Source organism: Onychomys torridus, chromosome 3, assembly GCF_903995425.1.
Source record: "Onychomys torridus chromosome 3, mOncTor1.1, whole genome shotgun sequence".
Taxonomy (NCBI): Eukaryota; Metazoa; Chordata; class Mammalia; order Rodentia; family Cricetidae; genus Onychomys; species Onychomys torridus.
Genome location: NC_050445.1, coordinates 89,103,536 through 89,128,022, shown reverse-complemented (window position 1 = coordinate 89,128,022; position 24,487 = coordinate 89,103,536). Strand labels below are relative to the sequence as shown.

Here is a 24,487-nt window from a genome sequence, read left to right as displayed (position 1 = left end):
CCACAGCAGGAAATACTCTTAACCACTGAGCCATCTCTCCACCCTTCTTTCTGTCCTTAAACTGTCTTCTGGTTGTTTTACATAGGACTAACACTATAAACAGATAATACTTACAGATTAAGATCACTTAGGCCATCTTCCATCCATCCGTCTGTTTGTCTAGGGGACATATGTAGGCCCTAAGAATGGATATGATTTACCCACAGCTACAGTATTCATTCATGACCATGTGGAGAATAAGATCCAGACCACCCGAGGCCACCTTGGATTAGAAAAGCTCTGCCCACCTCTTTCTGTGCCTGTTGGATATGCCCTAGCACTTGGAACTGTCTGGAAACTAAGGAGCCTTCAAAGACTGACTTGGGGAGTCCAAGGTTATCTATAAGGATGCACCCCTTAGATTCCCTTCTCACGTTTCTGTTCCTGCAGGCATCCTCTTTCTCCAGCCTCTGTTTCCTTCCCCTACTCCAGGAGTAGGCCTCCTAACCTTTCTCTCTAAAAGTAGATACACTCTTGCACATTGCTACGGCTACTCTTCAAGGTAGAGGGTTAAGTGTGTGTGTGTGTGTGTGTGTGTGTGTGTGTGTGTGTGTGTGTGTGAGAGAGAGAGAGAGAGAGAGAGAGAGAGAGAGAGAGAGAGAGAGAGAGAGATCGCTGACTATTAAGGAAAGAAAAGTGAGCTTCTGGGCTACAGAAAATGTTTTCCATGTAGTGGTTTCTTTACCACACTGTGTGGAAGGCAATTATCTTTAGAGGGGATTCCGCAGCCCTGTGTGGGCTTCCCTGGTGTAAGATTTATTGTCCGCTGGATTGGGTGTTCTTTATAAGAGCATTTACTGGGCATCTAAAGCGCTGTCAGGAGTGCGACTTCCTGAATGCTTTTGAGGTTGCAACTGCTAAGCTTCATTTTCCCATCCTGAGATATATTTTTGAAATGCTATGCAGGGATTTGTGCAAGCCTCCTGCTTCCCATTGACACTGACAGGGGATGCACTGTTAAACCCCAGCATGCCACTGTGGAAATTTACCCCCTAAAAGCCAGAGCCCTCCAGCAGCCTCAAGGCTGGCCTGCAAGCACTGGGTAGCTGGATGGGGCCTGGAGCGCAGCAGCCCTTTCTTTAGGGGACATCTCTCTCGCCAATGACTATTCAAAAGTTAACTGTTTTTTCATATACAGGACAGGCAAGAGAGCCCTCCTCCTTTGATGGATCTTCTGAATGCCAGAAGAAAACTTGAACTTGTCTCAGCTAAATGTACTAAATCATGAAACCTTAGGGACTATTGAAACAAGAACAGTGGCCCATTACTGCTAAGAAGGTGTTTTGTTGAAAATGCGCTGACATAGTCTCCCGGGAGAGTGTGCCAGAGAAGGCAGTATGCCCACAGCCATGCAGGTTGCTCTCCTAGGCCAGCTAAACATAGAGTTTGCATGGCCGAGTCATTAACCCTGAGCCAGCTGGCAGTAGAATAGCCGAATGGTGGTTTGGCCATTAAAAGTACCACAGTTTGCTGTTGGTGCCCCTGCCCACCCTCCTCTGCTTTGCTTCGGCCTCTTATGTGCGCCTTTCAGTTAATTAATCCTTACACGTCTTCTCTCTGTCTGGCTTTTAAAAGTTGTCTTCCAAAGAAGTTGAGATAGATGAAAATTTTAAATCCTGGCAGCCTTACCAGCAGAGGGCAGGCGTAAAGAAGGTTTTGACATGAGGGTGTGTCAACCCAGGGTCAGAGGAGGGTGGCGTGGTATAGGAGGAGGATCTGTAAGCTTTGTTCCCAGGGCAAGATGGGACATGCTGCTCTGTCTCTTCGTCTGCCTGTGGCACACTCACACCTCCTGAAAAGCTGACTCCACTAAAGGTGGTCAGTGGCTCCACCTGATACCATCGAGTTTCCACATAATTAAATGTTAAAAAAAAAAAATTTGAAAAGGAATTTCTTTCCCCCGAAGAGCCGTCTTTTCGTTCCTCTTCATGCCCTCTTCCTGTTAAGCTTCCTGCCCAGGGTTAACGTTAACGTGGGTGAGCTATAGGTGCTGTCACTCTTGGGAGGGGACATGGAGAGTGTCACTTGTGGTGGTCCTGACTCCCCCCACCCTACCCCATGCCTGAAGGATAAAGCCCATGCGGGAATTCTCTCCTGCCCTAAAACATGCCCGATTTTGAGAATTTTACACACATCCATGTAATCTGTTGTAACCTGTAGCAAAAGCAGCACACTTACAGTTTTATCATAAACTAGAGAGGGTGATTTATTAGTCCGTTAGATGCAGGGTTCAGAGAGGTTGTTGCTGTTTCTCTTTTCTATGGATGATTTTGTTTACTTTGATGTTCGGGAATGTCTTCACATTTATCATGAAGGAGTTTTTTTCTTTCTTCTTTTTTTTTTTTTTTTTGGAGACAGGGTCTCAGTGAAGAATTTTTAAACATTTTCTTTTGTAAATGTTTTCCGTAGCTCATGTAGCCATTATAATGTTGACATGTGTACATATATAAATTACCCTGTGACGCTGACATTGTAAAATGTTGCATTTGTTGAAGATGTGAATGGCAATTTGGAGACTGTCATAAAGAGAAACTTAAACTCCTGAGCAGCAGAGGCTTTTCCCTTGGCCAAACTAACAGGCACAGATGAAAAACAACATAATTAGTTTCATTGTCAGCGTAGACATAACAACGACATAAACAGTATCGATAGGCAGCTAACTGCTTGCGCTCCCTGCAGATGGATGATGTATTAATTTATAGTTTTAAGTAAAAGCACTGCTTCAATCAAGACAGAAATGGGGTTCCTTAGAGACAAATGCCCAAATCTCAGGAATGGGGCATGGCTGTTGCAATTTAGAAACTCTAATTGGCTGGCCCTGCTGGTGGTCTTTGGAGGACTGTGCAGGGGAGTTCCTTCTGAAGAAGCAGGTCTCTCTGGCAGTCCATCAACATGGTGCTGGGTGGAGAAGGACCTACAATTTCTATCCCCTGGCCTCAGCAAAAGAATCACTTGATAGATTTTTTTTTTCCTTTTTAAATTCTGTCATTCTATTCTGGGTACTCTACTAAATTAATTGGGGAAAGGGTGGTGGTGGTGGTGGAGCAAGTGTTAATGCAAGCATCATTTGGAAAAAGACCATGAACTTGCATTAGATTTTGGCCTCTCAGACACAGTTCATTTTTGGACCCATCACTGTCTCCTTTCTGTAGCTGTGTGCAAGCAGCTCTGGCCAAGCAGATGCTGAGAAGCACGTGGGCCAGAGCCCTGTGACCGTGTCTACCTTACTGCTGTGGCACCATTTATCAACATGTCCAATAATGTCGTGAGGGGATGTTCCTCCTGCCGACTCTGCCTTTAATACGTCGTCTCCCTTCCCAGCTCAGAACGGGCAGTAAAACCTTTCACTTCCCTCTGTGTTCAGGGCTGAGGCTCCGCAAAACCAGAGTAGCCGACTCAGGTCCCAGGTGTATTATTTGGTGGTTAGAGTTTGGTATGGGATCATAGTAATCTCTTCTTAAGTGCACAGCCAGGGCACAATGGACTCATTTAGCAACTGACAGGTTTGTTAATGTGTGGTGTTTGAACAAGACTGTGTCTGTTGTGGGTGTTAGGATGTGGGCATCAAAAATGTTTTTAAGTACAGTATTTATCGCTTCCTTCACCCTTCCTTAAACTTGAGCCTCCCCCCCCCCCCCCCCCCCCACCCCTCCCCCAGGTGTCCTGTGTGTGAAGCCTGCTCCCCTCCCTTGTTTTGATTACCCCAGTGTCTGCTTTGCCTTAGACTCATGGTTTGACTCATGGGGAAACAAAACCAAGCCGCCTTTCTGGTTTTTTGTTTATTTGTTTTTGTTTTTCTGTTTTGGGACAAATTGTCATGGAGCCCAGGCTGGCCTGGAACTTGTTATGTAGTTGAGGATAACCATGAACTCTTGACTCCACCTCCCAAGTGCTGCTGGTATTAGAGACATGTTAACCACCAAGCCTGGCTCCCAGTTTGCATTACTGAAACTTAGTTTCTCCCTCTGGAAAATGGGATGGCAATTTCCATTGAGATTACAGCTGTATCAGCTTCTGGGCTAAGTAAACTAAGTCAAAGCCCCCATGATAACCTAATTGTTTTCCTTTCTTCTTTCTTTTTTTTTCTTTGTCTTTCCCTTTTCCCCCTAGCTTTTCCCAACCTTGTGTTGGAGGTGATGAAAAAATGGCAGGAATTATGACTTCTCTGTCACTGAGAGGTTTAATATTTATATATCTTCCTCAAGGCATGGAGTGTAGCAACTCTCCCTGAATGCCAGAATCTCATGGCCCAAAACCTCACGAGGCCACCCTAGGATTCCCAAAATTACCCCAAAACTCCCAGGCTCCTACAAAGAAACACAACCTTCTCACTGGTGGTTCGGCTCCTTACCCACACTGGCCTCTGAGTCACTGTGTCCTCTATCTGTTTGGAGAGGGTGGCCTGGGCTCCAGGTGGCCTCTGGGCTAGTGGCTAAGTCAGAGTTTCCCTCTGCCTGCTCTCCTACCTTCTCATCCAAACCATCAGCCCTTTACACACAACTTCCCCAAGGGGCATTACCAGACCTCTCAGGGTGCTCTCCTGCTCTGCAGTCCCAGGGTGCTCCCAGCCAGCACCATGCAATTTAGCACTTGAGTTAGCACTGGCATTGCGTCACTCCTTAATTATTTTGTGTATGGCTGGCCTCCACAGCTGGGTCCTGAGCGTCGGTAATGTTGTTGTTTGCCTGTTTGTTTATTGTTTGTTTTGAAGCTCCTGGCGACTATTAACCGATAAACACTGCGTGGAGGGAGCCTTGCTTGTCAAAGCATGCATGAGTTTTATGGGTAGCTCCTGCGGATCTCAGGCTGGAGGAAACATGTCGTTGATTTCCAGCTCACCCCAGCTTTGTTCACACTCGTTAACTCTCAAATTAATTTAAGATTTCTTTAAAAAAAAATCACTGTGTGTTTCAAAATGGCTGTTTCTACTTTCTGCGGGGTGTTGGTTTGAGGAAAACTTCCTCTATTTTCATTTCCTACTTTGGGGTTCCTGCCTGCCCTTCTGGAAGAAGCACTCTGTTTCTTTAAAACTCAGAGTTCTACTGATGAAGGGGTTAGGGTTTTCTGTCAGAGTCAAGGCCCTTCTCCTACCCCCAACCCCCATCCCCAAAGCCACCCTGGTTCTTTATTGAATGTTCATGAAAGGGTTGGGTGACATTTTTGTGACCTGGGGGAAAAACAAAATAAAGACCATTAATAAATTTGTTATCTGACACAAAACACTTCAATGTACAGAGTGGTGTACACTACACTTCATTTAACACCTGAAGAGATGTGGGAGGTGGGGGTGGGGGGTCTTGCATTTTCCAGGCAGATTCCTGGGGAGGGGAATGTCTATCCCTTGCTGACCTCACTCAAGTCCAAGTGTTTTCTTGCTTAGAAATATTATCAGTGTGCTTTCTGGTTCGTAGCAACCTGCATTTAATACACCTCAAGTTGAAAAGTACTTTCAAGTGAAAGTCCTGGAATTGACTGGGTGATACTGTGTTACTTAAAAAAAAAAAAAGATTCAAATTGAAGAGAAGTGGGTAATCATTGATCTCACTACTGTTTCCTTGTTATTTTAAAGGAAATAATAAAAAAAAAATGTTTTGGTTGGTTTTGTTGTTGGTTGTTGTTTTGGTCTTTTGAAATACTACACAAACCAGAAAGTTCTTCTCTAAGTTTGGAAATGGCAAAATTGAGAGGTGATTTCTGAAGCTGCTGTTACCTAGGCTAACCTGCCTGCCACTTAAATCCTGCCACTTGAGCCAACAAAGTTTAGCATTATTGGTGACTTGAAAAGAAAAGGAAAAAAAAAAAGCAACTCTGCTCTCAGCTCTCCGCATCTAAGCAGTGAGTGTTTCTAACCGGGGTCATCTCAAAGTGCCTGTTGAGAGGCGCTTTTGTTGTGGCTGATGTTGCATAAATAAGAAAGGAATTTCAAGAATTATTTCTTAGCAAACGTGTGGCAGCTGTCGGTCTAGAGGGGAAGTATCGAGGCAAGTTGGGTTGTGGATTATTTGGAGCCCCATGTGGGGTTCTTTCCCTGCGTGCACAGGCTCACTTTGTGAGGCGGCCTCTGGATCGGCAAGGGTGGCAGGGCCCCACCACCGACGTGAAGCGAAAGTTCTCCACCGAGCCGGGTTTTCGAGGAAAGGCGTAGCTTGGCGCCCCGCAACCCTGCCCTTGGGCTGCTTCGGTAGCTCAGAGCCGCTGGGGCTGTGGGCTTGCTTGGCGGAGGGCGCATGGGTGGCCCTCCTGCTCAGCGTCCCGGAAGGTTAGGACAACTCTTTGTCAGTTTCAAAGAGGGAAACAAACAAGCCCTTTCCCCAAAGCCGGCTGGGCAGCGGGGGCCCCGGGGCGCAGAGAGAGAAGGGGGAGATTCAGGGTGGGGGAGAGGAGATGTGCGCCCCGGCGCGGTGCCCGGCTCCGGCCCAGACGTCAGCCCGAGGGGGGTCACCGGGTTAACAGCAATTAAATAGGAGTTGCTGGGGAGACAAAAGGCGGGCGGCGGGGCCGAGCGTCGGTTTCACCTGCCGCGCGCGGAGGGGGCCGGGGCGCGGGGCGCGGGCGGAGCCCATTGTGTGGGGCGCAGCGGCGGCGCGGGGTGTTTAGAGGCGGGTTGTGATTGGTGGAGCAAGGCGGGGCGGGTGGGCGCGGCGCGGCACGGCAGCCCGCGAGCCCGAGCGCCCCTTGCGCGTGCAGTCCGCCTGCACCGAGGCCGCCGGACCCAGCCCGGCCCCGCGCGGGCGCCCCGAGCCGGCTGTGCGCGCCTGGCGGCTACATGGAGAGTGTCAGGTTGGTCCCGGTCCTCCTCCGTCTTTGCCCGCTTCGTTTCCTCCTCCTTGTCCTCCTCCTCCTCTTTCTCTCCCCCAACCCACCCCATCATCCCGGGCTATGCGCTGCCAGCTTCCCGGGGTTCCGGGGGAGCTAGCCAGGGAAGGCAGGGGCGCCCCACAGCCTTCAACTTGACTCTCAGGCTCGGCAGCACCAGCCCTGGCGCTGTTGATCAACTTGGAGCGGAGTTGCGCTCTGGAAGTGGAGGCGGAGAGGAACAGGAGGGTGGGAAGCCAGGCCTGTGGGTCCTGGACACAGAGCTCCCTCGCTTCTGTTATGCTCTCTTGTCTCTTTTTAAAAACTGTTCCTGGGTGAAATGGAGTTGGGAGTTGGAGGAAGTCCTGCGTCTATTTCTCTCTTTCTCTCTGCCTCTTTCCCCGGTGTTGGCGATTCATTTTCCGCTGGCGTGGCCTTCGCGAAGCCACTTTGGTAAAGCCCTTTTGGCTATCCCTCGGTGCCATCCCGCCACACCACTCCGGGGGCATCCATCTGGGGTATGTGATTGATGTCACTCCCAGAGCGTGTGAAATAGAAAAACCTTTAGCTCAGTGGAACCAGTGTTGCAGTTTCTTTTGCTTCTGGTAGTTTGTTTCTGTCTGTCCAGGCGTCTTTGCAGCTTAGCTGTTGATTTTCAAGGAGTTCGCACCCTGGGTAAGGGAGGAAGGAGAGATCCCAGCACCTCAGCAGGCAGGCAGGCTGTGCCCTGCACTCCGGCAGGTTGGAGATACGCATCCACTGTGGCTTTACTTGGCCACGTTCATAAAGTAGTGAGCAAGGTTTGGGTTGGAAGGGCCGGAAGCTGAAGGCTTGTCATCACGAACTCCCATCTGAACTGGCCTTCAGTGGAGCTAACTCAACTATCCGAACTGCAAAGGAGCTTTCCCCCCCCTCCCAAGAATGGTGATGGGAAGCCGAGGACCTTTAGGAAAAGGATGGTAGTTTCAGAGCACAGCACATGTAGCCTCTTCCTCCCCGGGGTTAACTCCTTCAAGGCCTTCCGGTTGCAACTAAAATGTCTGATAATTGTTATATGCTCGTCCACACAGACCAAATGTTCTAATCAAGCCCATTTAAAAATGCAAATCACCTCATTTCCATAGATTCCAACATTCTGAAAGTGACACATTTGGGGGAAAAATAAGGCTGATAACAGGAAATGTGAATCATACTATCAGTGACTAATCTGCCTAAGGGAAAAAACTTACATGTATTTTATCATTAGGAAGTTAGGGTAAAAAGCCAATTTAATTTTTTATTTTCAGTTAAAATTGCAAGTGACTCTATTTCTGAGGCGGCCCTTTTTGCTTTATTTGTTTGTGAATTTTTTCCATGAAGACATTATATATATATATGTGTGTGTATATATACATATATACACATATATATCTTATATATGTGCAGTTTACATATACATACATACATACATATATGCAGTTAAAGGAGGTGTATGTGATAAAGTGTTACAAACTCCTGTCAGTGCCAAAGAGACCTCGAACATAATCAGGTTAAGATTCTCTGTCAGGGTTTGGTGTAATTGCTGCTTAAAAAAATTGCAGGCTATCTTGGATATTTCAGATTCATTACTCAGTAAAACAAATCAAGACAAGCAATTTTGCAGAATTGTGGAGGGGAAGTCTCTATTTTATGTGGTTCTTTGTAGCTGCCTGACACATTTCAGTGAAAAGTGTGTAAAAATGAAACCAAAATACAGACTGCCTGCCCAGACACTGGCTGCCAGAGTCACTGGGATGTGGTAGGACTCTGTGGGCTGACACTTGATAATCAAAGTTGATTTATTGTTCATTAGTACTGCATTAGCCCTTTGAGGCAAGACAGCTACTTGTGTGGTGGCCGTCAGGAGAGAGACTGTAAGCACCTGTCATTTCAGAGGCATGACATAAGCAACCAAATACAAAATGATGCAAATTAAAATGCATTTGCCTAGGTAAATACCACTCAGCCACATTTGTTTTCCCTTCAAGACAAATGAACACTGATCACTTCTAGTGTAGAAGAAATAAAAATATATCAAAGACACTTGTTTTCCAACCCTAAGGACTGCACAGAATGCTAGGGGTGGACTTTGTATTTGCCAGTGTGCCTAAAGAGCTAGCTACCTCTCCTCCCAGATCCGCAGCTTGTCTGACAGTAAGTTGGCCGTTTAAGGAAAGGAGAAACACAGCCTTTCAGTGATTTAATCAAAATGATTGAAAGAAGGTAGGCTTTTGTGTTGTGTTTTTTAATAAACATATTTCATCAGATGAAACTTTTGAGTTTGGGTTGCTTATATGAAAATTGATGACATCATAGTTAAGCTATGATAATGTCGGAGACTAATGTCAACTGCATCTCCTGCAGCGGGTCTCACTCTCGTGTTTGTTTTTTTCCCTTTTCTCCCCTTCCCTCCCTGGAAAGGAATGATCTCATGGCAAACAATAGAAAACAACCTAAGTGTCAAAAGAAAATAAAATTAGTGAACTTTTGTCTGCAGCCATAGAAACGTGGATTAACTCATATTTTTTTTCAGGGATGGAATGGCAACATTGTGCATGAAGCTATATAGAGTATTGTCTTCTCTGAATTTTCATTTGACAGGGATTTTAGAGGCTGTGATCTTAATTAAATCTCCACCAGCTAGAGCAGTGCATCTAAAGGCATGCAGTGTTGCGTAACCTTGCTCAGTTGGTAAACTGTAAATCATCAGAAAGCTTTATGATAGGAGTGGTTGATTTGAAAAAAAAAATTTTTTTTTTTGTTTGCAGTTAAATGTACCTTGAAAACAAACCCTCTCCATCGCAGCCTGGCATTTGCACACTGTCAGGAGCTGTCACTTGAAAGATAAACTCCTTTATGACACTGACCAGTTCTGCAACTTTTCAGCCAGCCTCCACACAATGGCAAGAGACAGGGAAATTAAAATGTAGATGAATTAAAAGCAATCAGAGTCCAGCTCGGTCGTGGTTAACATGGCAGGAGTACTGTTTGAATGACTGTGTTTCTGTGACGATCAGGAGAGAATGTGGTGGCCAGATTCTCAGCTCTTACTAAAATTTGAGTACAGTTTGTATTGGCAAAAAGGAAGCTTGGAGAAATTCATTTTATTATGTGGTTTCGTTGTGGACGAACATCACCAAGGGGAGCCTTAGAACGACACTCCGAGTAACTGATCGGTGACCAGGCCCTTGAGGTAGTTCCTTGTGATTTACAGTCAAGGGAAAACCCTAGCAACAGTTGACCAGAAAAGGTTAGAGTGACTAAAGGCATACATTGTGTCTCTCTGTGTGTTGCATGTTAAGCTCTGCAGTCAGTAACAAGGAGTAACAGTCATCAAATCGCCTTGTTAACTGTCTTGGTCTTTTATCATTTCTAGTGCTTGCAAATACTGGCTTATTTACCTTTCTTGTCTTGTAAACAGATGTTTTTAACTGCTGTATCTTTTTGTTTCAATACATGCCTTGATAGAAACTGCCTATATATACAAATCATTCTGCATGTGTCATTGCCTTAAGATTTTTGGAGAAGGCTTGCACTTGCTTTGCTGCTGAGATGTCTAGCCTGTACCTCTAGCTTAGATTTGGGGCAGTAAGTCTAACTCAGTGCTTACCTATAATGATATATTTGAGGAAGTCTTGACCCTGTAAGCTAAAACTGTTGTTTGGTGCAAGGTTTTTTTTGCGTGGGGGTGGGGAGCATGGTATTCCTTGAAAACTGTTTGAGTCATTTCTGAGTGCCTGCCTTGTCCATTCAGTTCCCCCCAACTCCCTTTGATTTAACCCAGAAAACTCAGGTCCTCCACTGCTAAACATGTGTCTGTACATTGTGGGGCCATCAGTCACTCGGAAGGGCTAACCTGGACATCTCCATTCAGATGATAGAAAGGGATGTGTCCTTTTCTGAGTCCTTGCAACCTGGCCAGTGTTTGGGGAGGAAATTAATTTAGAGCGGTAAAAAAAAAATGCATCTCAAGGCTGTGCATTAGGCCTCATGTTCACATCGGGTTAAAGCAACTAATCAATGAAAGTGCAGGCTAAATGTGCCGATGAGCTTTTTAGAATACCTTGGTATCATGTTTTAATTCTTAAGCTTTATCTTGCCCTTAAATCTGAAACATCATTGTTCAAATAACTGAGAACAAGGTAAATCAACAACATCAAAAAGGTCAGCTTCTGTGATTTCTCAAGGGCTTGTTATTTTGTACTTCCCTATTCTATTTGATGTCTTGACAAAACAAGATGACACAGGGGAGAATACATTAAAATTTGATTTTTTTTTTCATCTAACCTGTTACAGTTGTGGCAGCTTAATCTCTTTCACTTTTTTTTTTCTTTTTTTTTGGTCCCCAAAGCTAGCTAGCTTCTTGTTCAGTTGCTCTTAATCGTCATATCACTTCATAAGGCAGGTCTTCATGGGTTCCCTCATTTGCCTTGATTTTACCAGGCACTTTTTAAAAACATACTTTGACCGTTCACATGTAGGAAGCCTTCTGTTGGGTTCTTCCTTTTATTAGAAATAAATCAGTGAATGGAGAAATTGTTAAAGAAGCAACTGATGTTTTTTTCTCTTTAGAATCTCATTTGCACCCCTTGGCTTAACTGTGATGTATCAGGTGAACATGTTGGAGTTACGTGTGAGAAATTGCATAAGTAATTACAGAAAAGGTAAAAGGAAAATGGGAGTGCTTTGGTAAATTCATATTCAACTTTGGAGTAATCTAATTTGGGGCCTACCCATATATTTAAATTCACTTATAATGCCCCTCCTAATAATATGGGAGAAATATTTGTATTTGTTTATTCTCTCTGATATTTCCTGGGCTAGTTACCTTGAAGTAAGGAGCATTATCAACTTAGTTTCCTAGTTTTGAAAAAAAAAATGTTTTTTAGGGGGCAGGTAAATGTTTAATTTTTTTCCCCTGTGTAATAGTAACCCTTGATCTAAAACTACAAATTTTTCTTGCTTTCTGAATGGTGCATGTTTCTCAACAGGACTGGCAGTCGCTAGCTCTGCCATCGTTTGTAATCATGTTTTAGTTTAAGAGAACTTACTTAGCCAAAGTCTCTTCCTTGTCCCTTTAGAAGTTAAAGATCTGTGGGTCAGTTATTTTCTAAGAAACTTTCTGGACTAGTCATCCATATCTCATGTTCTCAGCGCTTAAAAATGATTTTGTTGTTTTTGTTAATATGAAATGTCAGCATATTTTGAGTTAAAAAAAAAACTCACACTAAAGAGCTTTCCAGCCTGCCTACAGGAAAATGAGATTGAGGAAGAAAAGAGGAGCCATTTTTTTCTCAATTTAAATAATAGTAATAGTAGTAGTAGTAGTAGTAGTAGTAATAATAATAATAATAATAATAATAATAATAATAATAAATAGTAATAGTAGTGGTGATGGTTCAGAGGTTGAAGAGATCAGTTCTTAGCAAGTGATTATTTTCATGTACAGCTCCTATTGTTTCCTGTATTTAACAATTGCTAATGGGAGAAGCAATTTAATTTATGTAAACTTTACATTTTTATGCAAATGAAGCTGATATTTATTAGAACTAAAACAATTAGGCTGGCGCTTAGAGGCGTAACCTTGCTTGCCTGGGAAATGGTAGAGGATCACAGGGCAGCCTCCACTCCCTGTGCTCTAGACAAATAGGAATTTTACCATTTGTTTTTAATGTAAAGACAAAAAGAACTCAGTTCTGCAGGAGGTGGCTTCTTGGGGTTGGTAACCTGAACTAACTCCTGACTGGCAGGCGAGTGTTGGCCTTAACAATTCTTTGTGAAAGGAAGATAGCCTCTCTTTGATAGAATGTAATAAACACAATGATAAAAAATGAAATGCTAATTGCATTTTAAAGAGGCCTCCTTTTTTGCTAAAATTTTAATAGGTGGTGGTATTGTTGCTGAGAGAACAGTTATGCTGATGAGTGACTACTTAGATGATTTTGCATTAATATAATAACCATTACCTGCCTTAATGCTTTGTACCGTGTTATGGCAAAAAGAGCTAAGTCTAAAGGAATTGTATAAAAAGCAGCATTCCACAATGAAAGAGAACTATACTTTCCACATGAATACCATGTCTTTTTTTTTTTTTTTTAACGACAGAAATATTATGTCAGAAATACATTTTCCCCCATTTTGTGGTACAGCTACCTTGTGTGGTACTTGATTTAAGTTTTGGGGTGTTTGCTTGTTTGTTTTTTAATTTTTAGTGACACAGAGACTAGTAGCACTCTGCCTTTTTGTGTCTGCTGATCTGTCTGTTGTATCTGTTGGTTATTAATTTTGAAAACTGGCCTATATTTTCCCAGGTGGTTGCTGCTACAAGTACAAGTTAGCTTCCTTGTGATCCTAGAAAATTGGGCATAATGCCTTTTTCTTAAAATAGAGCCATTTTCTTTGTTTGCTTTTGTTTTGACATTCTAGAGGCTTCTAATTGATTTTGTTTTACTCTCGTTCTGTGGCTGACTGGGTGACATAGCCTTCGTGCACCAGTTACTCCCCAAACACCGCTGAAAGTGTGGAAGGCAAGTGAGTTTTTGGGGGCACACATGTGGCTTGTGATCAGAGGTTGAAAAACAGTTTTCAAGTAATTCTTTGAAAATAATTTAATGGAGACACTATAATAGATAATTAATGATAATGAAGTGGGATGTTGTGTTTTTTACCATCTCAGTTATATGGTTTGTATACATAGTAATTATGAGAGGATGTGACTGTCCAAAGTCTCCGTGTATTTGTGCTGGGCAGGGCTTACTTGTAGTTCACTTCAGTGGAAAGGAAAGGGAGAGAAAGAAATGATAACATGTTATTTTCAGTATTTATACTGTGTCATCTCGCCTCCCACCCAATTCCTTCAATTGTTTCCTAGATTCCAAGTATTGTTTCTATGCGTGGTTTTTTTTTTATTTGTTTGTTTGCTTTTGAAATTTCAACATCCCTCTTCCCCATTGCCTACCTTCCCCCACTTTTGAAAGTAAGAGAAAGAAGAAAGCAGCACGCGTGCCTTGTTTAATAGTCTTCAAGTGTTCCAATGGTACAGAGTCCCCCTGGAGAAAAAGAAAACTATGCCAGAAGTGCTTGGGCCTCACCAGCAGTTGCTGGTGCAAAAGATGCTTGCCTAGTTGCTGGTATTAAGCAGCAGCAGGCCCATACTAGCCAACTTCAGATGGCCGACCACAGCTGTATTTCTGCAATTCGGGAGGGTTTGTGTGCACCTGGGACAGGCCACACCCCAGTGCTATCAGTGGACAGCATATCCTGCACTGTTTTCACTTGTTTTGGTTTTTGTTTTTTAATTCATGATATCCCCTGGAAGCGCAAATAAAGAGTGTGAACTGTAGGTGCATCTGTGTGTTTAAGTTCAGTATTTTAAGGCTAGCACTCTTTAAATGTCTGCCAGTTTTATTCGAATTTCTGATCCCTGAAGGCAGCTAGATGGAATCATTCTAGGTCTTCCTAAATCACCTCCTGTGATTCATTGTGAGCTCATCCAGCCCCATACAGCACATTCGTTTCTGAACACTCATACAGTTAACATAGTTATAGTACAGGGATAATTTTTCTCCTAGTCTGATATTTAAATTGTCTTCTGAGGGGGGAAAAAAAAAGTCAAGAATAAGCTTCGGCTCCCAGATAAGGCTCAAGCCCCTGTAGCTACATGGAGCATCAAAAATGAATTTTTTTTCTATGGGAGGGTAAAGTGGTGGGTGTCAGGGTTGGGGGCAGGAGTGGACGACAAAGTTTAGTTTTTGTGGAATGCTTTCCATGAGAGCCCTATAAATATTAGACAGCTGTAGTTAAAAACTCACATGACTGTTTTAAATACGGTTGATTTAAACCACTGGCTAGATTTTATGAATCAAAGTGTAATTTCTTAAGCTTTAGCCATATTTCTCAATGCTAAACTTCTTTCTCCCTCCCTCCCCCCCCCCCCCCCCCCCCCCTCTCTCTCTCTCTCTCTCTCTCTCTCGTGTGCCTTTAGCTGCTTTCCAGACATTCAACACAGGATTAAATGATAGCAGTTACAGTGATCAATAGGTGAGGGCTGCAACAATCACTCTTGCCGTTAATGACCTCAGTAGTAATGGGTAATAAAGTGTGGGCTGTAATAGCCCCTCGCTGGTACTGTATGCCCTTTGATTCCTAGTATTAGGAGGGACCAGCTACAGGAGAAAGCTGGACACTGGAAATTAAGGGAGTGGATATATAGGCCATAATTCTTAACTATTTAAAACCTTAAACTGTGCTCCGATTTTCTTTTCTTCTCCTGTCTTTTCTACCCCACTGATGGTTCCTAGTTCATTGGAATGTTTTTGTGAAACCTTGCCACAAACTCCTGTCCTGATATATTGGTGCAGAAACTTGAGGTGTGGGGGGGGGGGGGGGGGGGGGGGCCTAGTAACCAAAATCTGTTTTACTGCGTTTATAAACGAAGCTCCCTGACCCACTTTGGTGGCTGGGAGCTAACTGGTGTGAAACTGTGGCTTCAGATAGTAAAAGCAAAGTTCAAGCCATCAGGATATAATGGCCCACTTCTGATTACTCAGAGCCCGCTCCACTAGTTGGGAGGGTTACTGGGCTGCTTGCGCCTGTCCCTGGCTGGGCTGCGCCTGCTGCTTGAAGCGTTTTATTACTCATCAGACCCTCCATCAAAGTGTCCAAAGGGAACGAGCAGGGGAGAGTCAAGTTCATTCTACTGTGCTGCAGTTCGACTGCCAACAATGAAGAAGTAACTGTGGGAAAAGGAGCTGGAGACCATTGGCTCTCTGCAAAGATTTAAAAATGACCTGCACCTGCCAATCTTTCCCTGGTCACCCTTTTTTTTTTATTGACAGTCAGGGGACCATGTCGTTTCTCATTTTAAAAGACAAGTACTGTTTTACCTGGTGTAAAAATAAAATGCTTTAAAAATATATGATTAAAAAAAAAAAATCCAGGTTCGGTCCTCAGCTCAGGAAAATTTAAAAAAAAAATTTTTTTTCCCTTTAATCCCAGCACTTGGGAGGCAGAGGCAGGCGGATCTCTGTGAGTTCCAGGCCAGCCTGGGCTACAGAGTGAGTTCCAGGAAAGGTGCAAAGCTACACAGAGAAACCCTGTCTCCAAACAAACAAACAAACAAACAAACAAAAATCCAGTAAAATATACACATTACCTACAATGGTTTAAATCACCTTTATTAAAAGTATAATGTATATACTGTGGACTATACTCTTTATCTAGTTGGAAGAGATTGGACATTCATGAATCTGTGTGTCCCTTTCTAACCCAGGGGCTCCAGGCCACTTTTAAAACTGATGATGAGGGGATTGTTTCTGTACTGTTCCTCTGCCACTGTTCTCTCAGGTTCGTGTGCATCACCAGCTCTGGTTTTAACACCACCCTGTTCCTGTCTGTTTTCCTGTCCATCGTCATTAGACATTTGGCTCATGAGTATTTGTGTTGTACGCCATCCAAGAAATGCAGAGAGAAAAAGAAACCTTAAATATGGCTTCTTTGTTTGCTCCAGTGAGCCTCCTGTATGGCCATGCGACTCTCAAGGAACAGTAAACTTCTATTGTGATATGTTGGCTTCAGGAGCTCCAGAGATGGAGATTGGCACCCAGTGCATATTTAAAAATTCAGAAAGTTTCTTCTGGATGAAGACAAAGTCGGCTAATTGGAATTAGTGCGTACATGGTTAGATGTTTTGATAATGTCTTCTTGGCGTTTGCCCTAGACTGTACGCAAGTTCAGTGTTCCAATCATTGGTGATATTTCATGCTGCGAATTATCTTTTTAAAAGGATAATTTATCCATTCATATACATCTGTCCCTTTTTGCATATAAAAATATTCAGACATGCCCATCTGTTTTAAATTACAGTGTAACTACATCTACACTTAAAAGACCACTGCAGTAAGAAGAATTCATGGATGACCTCCCCGAGCTGGGTTAATGAAATTTTTTTGAGTGTTCTCTAAACATGTGAAACTTGCATGTGAACCTCCCCCAACTTCCCCCCAACACACAACATGCCACAACAACGGTGGAGAATGCTCACTGTATGTGAGTCTGACCTTCAGGAACCATTTTTAGTTCATCAAAATTAGTGATGCTGAGAAATCGGGACATCAGTGCATAATGAGTGTGAAATTAGGAATGAGAGCTCGCTATGCAAATGACAGGGCAAGCCCTGTGAAAAAGTCAAGATAAACTGCATATTAAGACATTATGTTACATAAAATTAACACTCCGTTCTTCTCTTTTGCTTACTGTTCCCCCGAAAGATTTTTTTTAATTCTTTTATCTTTTGATCAGCTATTGTCTGCAGGATTCTTTTTTTTTTTTAAAGTGGCACACAGGCAAAGTGTAAAACATGTTATTACCTTTTATTGTAATACATGAGATGACAGTAGACCCTTTTTTAACAAAGTATAGATCCTTTACAGCTTCTCGCGTCTTGCTGGCACATTTGCTTTGAAAAAAAAACAAAGAAAAGTAAGATGCTTAAATATTACTCTTAGGAGACATTTGGCTCTCATCTTTTATTGTTTTTGTTTTTTTTCTTATCTTTTTAGAGGGGTGATTTTTCATGAAGTAGTCTTCTTAGATTACAGGGACTGACAAAATGGTTCTCATGTCGTCTGAAAATTAAACACAAGTGCAGTGATTATTTTGAATAGCTAAATTACATTCTAGAAAGCTCGCAGAATTTGTAGCATTGTCATTAGGTATCCGCTTGAATACAATTTGTGTAACCTTGGCCAAGACAGCCTGTCATTTTAATGTCAGTGTTTTATCTGAACAAGACATCATCCTTTCAGATACAGTGCACAGGTTCCTTGCAGAGATGCCCGTGCAGAAACGTGTTAACAGTTGCAAATACGAAATGCTATCAAGTTCATCACGGTAGCTGTTTGTCACTGAAATGTCATGGAAAGCGGCTTTTACCGGGATCACACATATTATGAAAGAATTGAGACATCTGTGTGCTGGGTGAATAAGGAAGAGGGTAAAAGGCACCCTAGGAAGCGCCCACCACGTTTTAAGTTCAGAAGGTGTGTCCATGAGTCTTTCCTCACCGCTCTTCAACCCAGGCCTTTAAGCATCCTTGATGATTCTGAAAATGTGAAAATCACTGTCCACAAGGGAAGTGGGTCATACCAGCGGTGGGTTGCAAAGCTGTTTGTTCCTCCTTAATTTTTCTCCCTAAAATGATACTGCAGTTCAGGTAACCTCACAGCTCATTTTGACTAGAGATGTGTTGTGAATAAGGATGGATCTGCCCCTAATCCTGATAGCATTTGTTAAGGTGTGCTTGCTTCTCTGCTCATGAAGCCATCCATACTGGCTGCAAGATTTTCTTTCCCATTTCTTGACCTGTCCGGCATCTGTGATGGCCTGAGTTTGGTACTTAGCAACAACATCCCAATAAAATTGATAATGATAATTGCACCAGGGTTTGTATAGGATTTGTGGTCATATCTCTTCACGATAAATACATGCTGCATGGAAAATTGGTCAATTCTTGAAGTAGGCAGACCCTGGGAGGCTGAGGGTGTGTGGCTTCCTGGATTCCTACTTACCCTTCATTAATGTTCTAGGTCCCCGTGTCAGTGGCTATGATGACACCTCAGGTTATCACTCCCCAGCAAATGCAGCAGATCCTCCAGCAGCAAGTGCTGAGCCCCCAGCAGCTCCAGGTTCTTCTCCAGCAGCAGCAGGCCCTCATGCTTCAACAGGTAATTGTCCTCCTCCTGCCCACCCGGCTCACAGCTCAGTTCACAGTACCCCTTTGTCCACACAGCTGGACAATTGAAGAATTAATGTGGCTGGCAGGCTCAGTGGTACAGAACTCCACCTGGTCCCCAAGGGAGAAGAACGGTGTCTCTGCCCCTGAAGGAGCAGAATGATGCCACAGGTCTAAGGCTTGGGTCTGGAGAGTGCACTGTGGACCAAGATTAGGGCTGTGATTGGACTTGGTAGAAAATGATCTTTCAGACTCACATGGCCTCACACTCTTTTATTTAGTCAGCTGAGATGAATCAAAGCAATGTGAAGTGCCCATTGGAAGCAAGGTGCATAGGCAGCTCTTGAAGTCCCCCTTTGAACTCCAAGTCTTACCTTGAATTTTTTTTTTTCTTGGACCCATGAAGAAACATTTTGGAGTTCATTAAAGGCCCAGAGTTTACTTTTTCTATACATACTGATGCTCTGATAAACTTGTGGCTGTCCTTGTGTCTTGGGGACACAAGACTCAGTTAGGAGGCAACCTGAATCCAACAGACAAGCCTAGCTGCTGCAGGGATAGACATCACTGCCATTGTACGGGGAGGGTAGATAGAGTCAAAGGAAGTCCCAGCATTGTTGAGCTGTTCAAGGGTGGGACCCTCCTTGCCCCTCCCCTCATCATTTAGAAAGCCTGTACTAGAGACTGGCCAGACTCTGCAAGGGCATCTTGGCTTTGTTGTGCAATCAAAGGTCATCCCGTGCCTTATTTTAATTAATTTGTGTAGAAAACGGTATGTTTTTCATCAGTTCATTTTTGAGATTACTCCTCAGACCTTAATGCCAAGAATAGTCAGTGTGCGTGGAATTTATTGTCAGGTTTCAAAGTAAAAGGTCAGGCCATTCCAGATAAAAGGATGCTATTTTTCAAATCACAGTTTGTGCATGGCGTGGAGAGGGACAGTGGGCCTCGGTCGTCTGCGACTTACCGTCCCTCCTCTCTCTCTTGTAGCAGCAGCTTCAAGAATTTTATAAGAAACAACAAGAACAGTTGCAGCTTCAACTTCTCCAACAGCAACATGCTGGAAAACAGCCGAAAGAGGTACCGGCGATGCAAAGTTTACTTTCAAACCACAGATCTCGGGGGACTGTCTGCCGTTCATCATTTAAATGATTGCCCAACTCAGCTGACTCTATCAGTTCTCAGCTTTCAGAGCAAGAATTATTGTCCTGTTTGTGCTAAGATTTCTCGATTCCTTACTTTACCTCACCACCACAGTGTCCCTCTGTGTGGTGACAGCATCAGGAGCAGAATTCTGGGCTCCTTTGGTACCACGGGGGACCAGCAATGCCCTATAGCCAGGATGCGGAGAGACAAAATTTTTCAATGTTCAGGACACACGCTTAGATTTAATCATTGGTTTGTTTGTTTGTTTGTTTGAGGAACTCAAATGTTTGGGCAGGTGGCAATGGCCTTTTCCATTGGTGAGCTAACTTCTTGTGAGGTCAGGCGAGCAGGCAAGGCAATTAGAACATGGTTAAGCTTTCCTATCTTCATTTGACCCCTTGCATGGTGAGCATGTCCTAATTGCCTAATGATTGCACTAGGTAGCATGGCTTGAAGTTAGGGGACTTTGTCTCAGGTCACCTGTACTTAACCAAGGACAGACAAAAACAAACCAACACACATTGCACTATTTACTTGTACGCCCCAGTTCTTCAGAGTGTCAGTCATCATGTACTGCGTTTATCTACACTGCCCAGGCATGCGATACTTGGAGATCCACACACCATGAGACTCTCCCGGGGGTTCGTTCCCACTTCGCCTTCGGTATGCTTCCATGAATTTCAGGTGCTGTCACTCTGGGGAGCTGCCCAGGTATTAGGACACCCACCTTTTCACTTTTTACCCAAAGCTTTCTGTCAGTGTCTCTCATTGTGACAACAAAATGTATGACTCCATGGACAGCATGTTACCCTCTTCCTGGGTTTCTCTGCCAGCCCTACCTAGTTAGCTGCTTGGCTCCTGTGGAGGGAGTCTTGCCAGGTGACCGACTCCACATCCCTGCCCCTCACACGAGTATGGATGATGGTTTTCCACATGGGAGTTTCCCAGACTTTTCGCCCCATGCCAGCTCCTCCCTTTACACAAATTGGGTATGCTTTCTATGCTCTGCCAAGCTTCCCCACCCGGGAGTCCTGTTTAGCAGGCTGCTTGTAAACCCCCCGCGGAGCAGGGGCAGTTTGGGGGTGAAGGGGAGGAGGCATATTAATGAAAATGCTGACGCGACCTTAGGACAGTGGCTCTCCACCAGGCGAGGCTCTAATAAAAAAGGGGACAGATTAAAAAGTGTCTAAAATGTAAATCTAAAGGACTAACAGTAATTAAAATGGAAATGGCATGGGGAGGGAAGGCATGTAATTGTGAGATATCACCCTGCAGAAGGCTCTCAGCTTTGTTTTCCTGGCTGTTTTTCTAATTCAGCGGGGCTTACTCATCAGTGGCAGTTCAATGCGCCTTAATGACTCTGGGATTGCAGGCATCACTCTGGACAAAGAAATGATTATTGTGCGGTCAAAAGAAGTTCAAAGACAAGGAGGGAATTTCAGTTTTTCCCCTTAGAGATCCACATTCAAGAGCATATAAATTAAGCCAAATGTTAAAAACCACAGTCTGAAAGCTGACTTCAAAGTCACAACTCTCTAATTAATGAACTGCGAGCTTCAGTTTGGACAAGTTGGGGTTTGATGCGCCCATAAATCAACATGACAGGCCTGTTTCACAGTCTCAGACAGTGCTTGTCACTGAGTCACATCAGATGTAAACACAGCAGAAAAAAGAAGGGCTATGAAGGAGGCGCAATTGATCAACAGAATTGGTAAAAACCCACTTTTGAAGCACATTATGCATGATCACAGGAAATGGTTACAGCCTCAAGAGGTTTCCCCTTCTGCTGTTGCTTTTTTGAATCAGATTTCTCACAGCCTTCAAAAGGGAGAAGAAGAATTATGGAGTTTCTCCCCCGTGGCTCACAGGCAATAACCCCCTGTTGTTATTTTGTGCCTCTTTCTTTTCAAAGGCATCAAAATTTAGTTTTTTAAAGATCTTTAACTCTATATTTGAAGACACACTAGAAAGGGCTGCTGCCACTGTCACTTGTCAGTTACCAGGGGCTGTGTTCTTCCTTCCCGTTGCCGCTTGTTATTAACCTCTTGCTTGGTCTTGGAGACAGGGTTTGGAAAGCACGTCCGCGTGCTGGGAAGACATGAAAGTTCCGATGAGCTCTGAGGGCTCCAGAAGGAGAAGGAGTAGGGAAGTTCCCCAGCTGAAGAGAGTTCCCAATGTGCTGTTGTCAGGAAGCGGGACACAAACATGCTGCTGACATCTGTGTTTGGGCCCGGGAGTGACGGCCAGAGGAATGCGTTGTGTCCACAGGCAGGGAGGGTTATGCATCGTAGTAGGTTTTTGTGTGTGTGTGTGTGTGTGTGTTTGTTTGTTTGTTTATTGTTTGCATCTTGAGGACTGTGGGCTTATTGTGTCCCATGGCCTGGTGTGGCCTCAGTGTACCTAGAGGAAGGTAGGCAGGTGGGGTCAGATAAGTGTGTCTTTGGGTTTCATGGTGCTGCTGGACTGTTTGTTATACCAGTAGTATGGAGATCCTACTTCTCTGCGATGTCAAGGGCTTGTGTCCCCAAATCATCATGCCAGTGATGGTCCTCCTGGGCTATGATGAAAGAGTCACATGGTGGCAGATGTGTGGCATGGCCTGCTGGTGATAATTTTTGACAAGGTTTGCACATAGACATTGGCTGATGGCGCTGCTGTGTTCCTTTATGGAATGCATTGTGATTAAATGATTAAAGGCCATCATTTTCTGCCTTCAGGTACTTCCTCTCCTGTGTTCCTCCTTTTTTTGACTGTGGACTCAAAGCCAGTACACAATACATTAGCTGTCTTTTTTCCTGAGGGTGTGTTTGATAACACCTTGGGGAAGTTTGACTTCACATTGAACCAGACCCACGATGCTCCTTTGGAGCTAGGTGCTCGTGTCAGAGATGTGTAGCCCAGGATACCACAGAAGAACAGCTTCTAGATCCTGGACCCAGGAGAGTTTGGAAAGTAGATGGAAGAATTCGTTTTAAAGTCTTAGCTGGGTGTATGTGGGGGTGCCATCCTGTGTGTTGAGGTGGCTAAGCTGATTGTTTTAAAAGGGCCGTTTGTCCTGGGCAGTTATAACAGTTTATGTTAGGCAGTAGGGAGTAGCCAAAGAAAGGAAAACAGACCTTTGACTGCAGCTCTAGGGAGGGACCCGAAACGAAAGGTTTATCAGGGCATTTGAGCATTTTAACACTGACTGCTGACCTGTCGGGGGACTGTGCAGAGACCTTTTTTGTATGCATTCAACTGTGAGAAGTAAACAAACGGCCTCGTATCCTGTGTTTGGTAACTGGGTGGGGAGCACGGTTTGGCAACCAGCATTGCTTTTAAATTCTTCTTTGGACAATGGGCCTTGTATACTTTTATATCCTGGCTTTTCAAACGTGGACAGCTTTCATGGGCCTTTCCTAGGGATGGCCACAGACAACAGAAAAAGGCATCAGTCATTTTATATAAATATACAATTTTTAAACATTCATTTACAGTAAGACAGGAAGCACCGGCCCCAGCCCCCCCCCCTTTATATCTGACTTCAACAGGGGCTAATTCCCTAGTCTTTGACTGTGTCCATGTCCCCTGTCTTTAAAGTCATGAGTTAATATCTGTTGAAGAAGTGAAAAAATCCTTTTGACACGAATATGGCTATCACTGGGTTTCACATTAATGTGGCAACTTGGGAAGAGGTGGAAACAATTGGATCATTTTCTGCATGCTGTTCTTAAAATGAAAGGACTGGCTTCTCATTTCAGTTTATTTAAATTTTTGTTGTTAGTGGTATAGAATTTGTTTTTTGGAGTGAAACTCAATTAACTTTCTCAGTGGCATGGTGGTAAGTCTGAAATTGGTTACTAATATGAGGATGATGGCTTTTTCTTTCTCCTTTTTTTTTTTTTTGAACTGTAAAATAAACTACATGGAGGCCAAAAGGAAACCACCATTTTTCTCTTCCTTTGAACTTTGCATCAGAAGGTCTTGGTGCACACACCATTTTATGGCCATATCAGATCAAGGTCATGTGTTAGGTTAAGTGAATGCAGTTGTTTGTAAAGTATCGTTGTTATTAAGTGAAGAAGGCTCAAAAACACTTGTCATCTTGGTTGCAAAAGTGACGCTGACCTTTGGAATAATATTCAGAAGTAACAAGAGCTCTTGTGTGTTCTTTAAAGATATATATTTGGATTCAGTTTGGAAAGGGTTAATTTTTCCTTTCTAATTGTTAGCCATAATGTAGCCAAGACCTCCACCTCGATATGATTCCTAGCAGATTAAGGATATTAGATAATTTCCTTCTATTTATTGTATTCCTGCACCGTATTATCTTTCTATCACTCAGATAATTACTGAGGAAATCTACATTAATTTTTTTTTGGCTGGGGTAAAGCCTGCTAAACACTGGAATGATGTATTGATGTTTTACACAACAGAAGTTTTCCTCCTGTCATTGTCCAGACAACAGAGATATTTATCATATCATAAAGCCCCTCCCTTCAAGAACAAAGTGGGCGGGGACACAGGACAACTGGGAGGTTGAAACTCAATCTACAGCTTGGAGCGCCTGTTCACATTAAACTCTCATGGTGGAGTATGATGTTGTTTGCTAAATTATGAATGTTCGTAATTAAAATCTAGTGGCTGTTTCTATGAAAGATTTACAATGTTATTTCATCGTTTGTCATGGCTAATTAACAATATTAGATGAAGTTTTTCTTCTTCAAAGGTCTGATTTTTTTCTCATTTATTTATGTCAGGACTGATAAACAGTAGTGA

General features: G+C 43.6%; 1 protein-coding gene across 8 annotated transcripts in view; it reads left to right on the top strand.

Annotated features, from left to right (window-relative positions):
- Foxp1 (forkhead box P1) overlaps positions 1 to 24,487 on the top strand; it is a 607,655-nt gene that overhangs the window by 501,191 nt on the left and 81,977 nt on the right. For 4 of the 8 annotated variants that reach the window (XM_036182188.1, XM_036182186.1, XM_036182190.1 and 1 more), the window contains 2 exons: positions 18,438 to 18,575; positions 19,574 to 19,663. In XM_036182188.1, coding sequence (XP_036038081.1) covers positions 18,438 to 18,575; positions 19,574 to 19,663 — 228 coding nt within the window. Of the gene's footprint in view, positions 1 to 6,274; positions 6,299 to 6,690; positions 6,820 to 18,437; positions 18,576 to 19,573; positions 19,664 to 24,487 lie in introns of those variants that run through there. The other 4 variants (XM_036182191.1, XM_036182189.1, XM_036182193.1 and 1 more) reach the window with 3 other exon arrangements.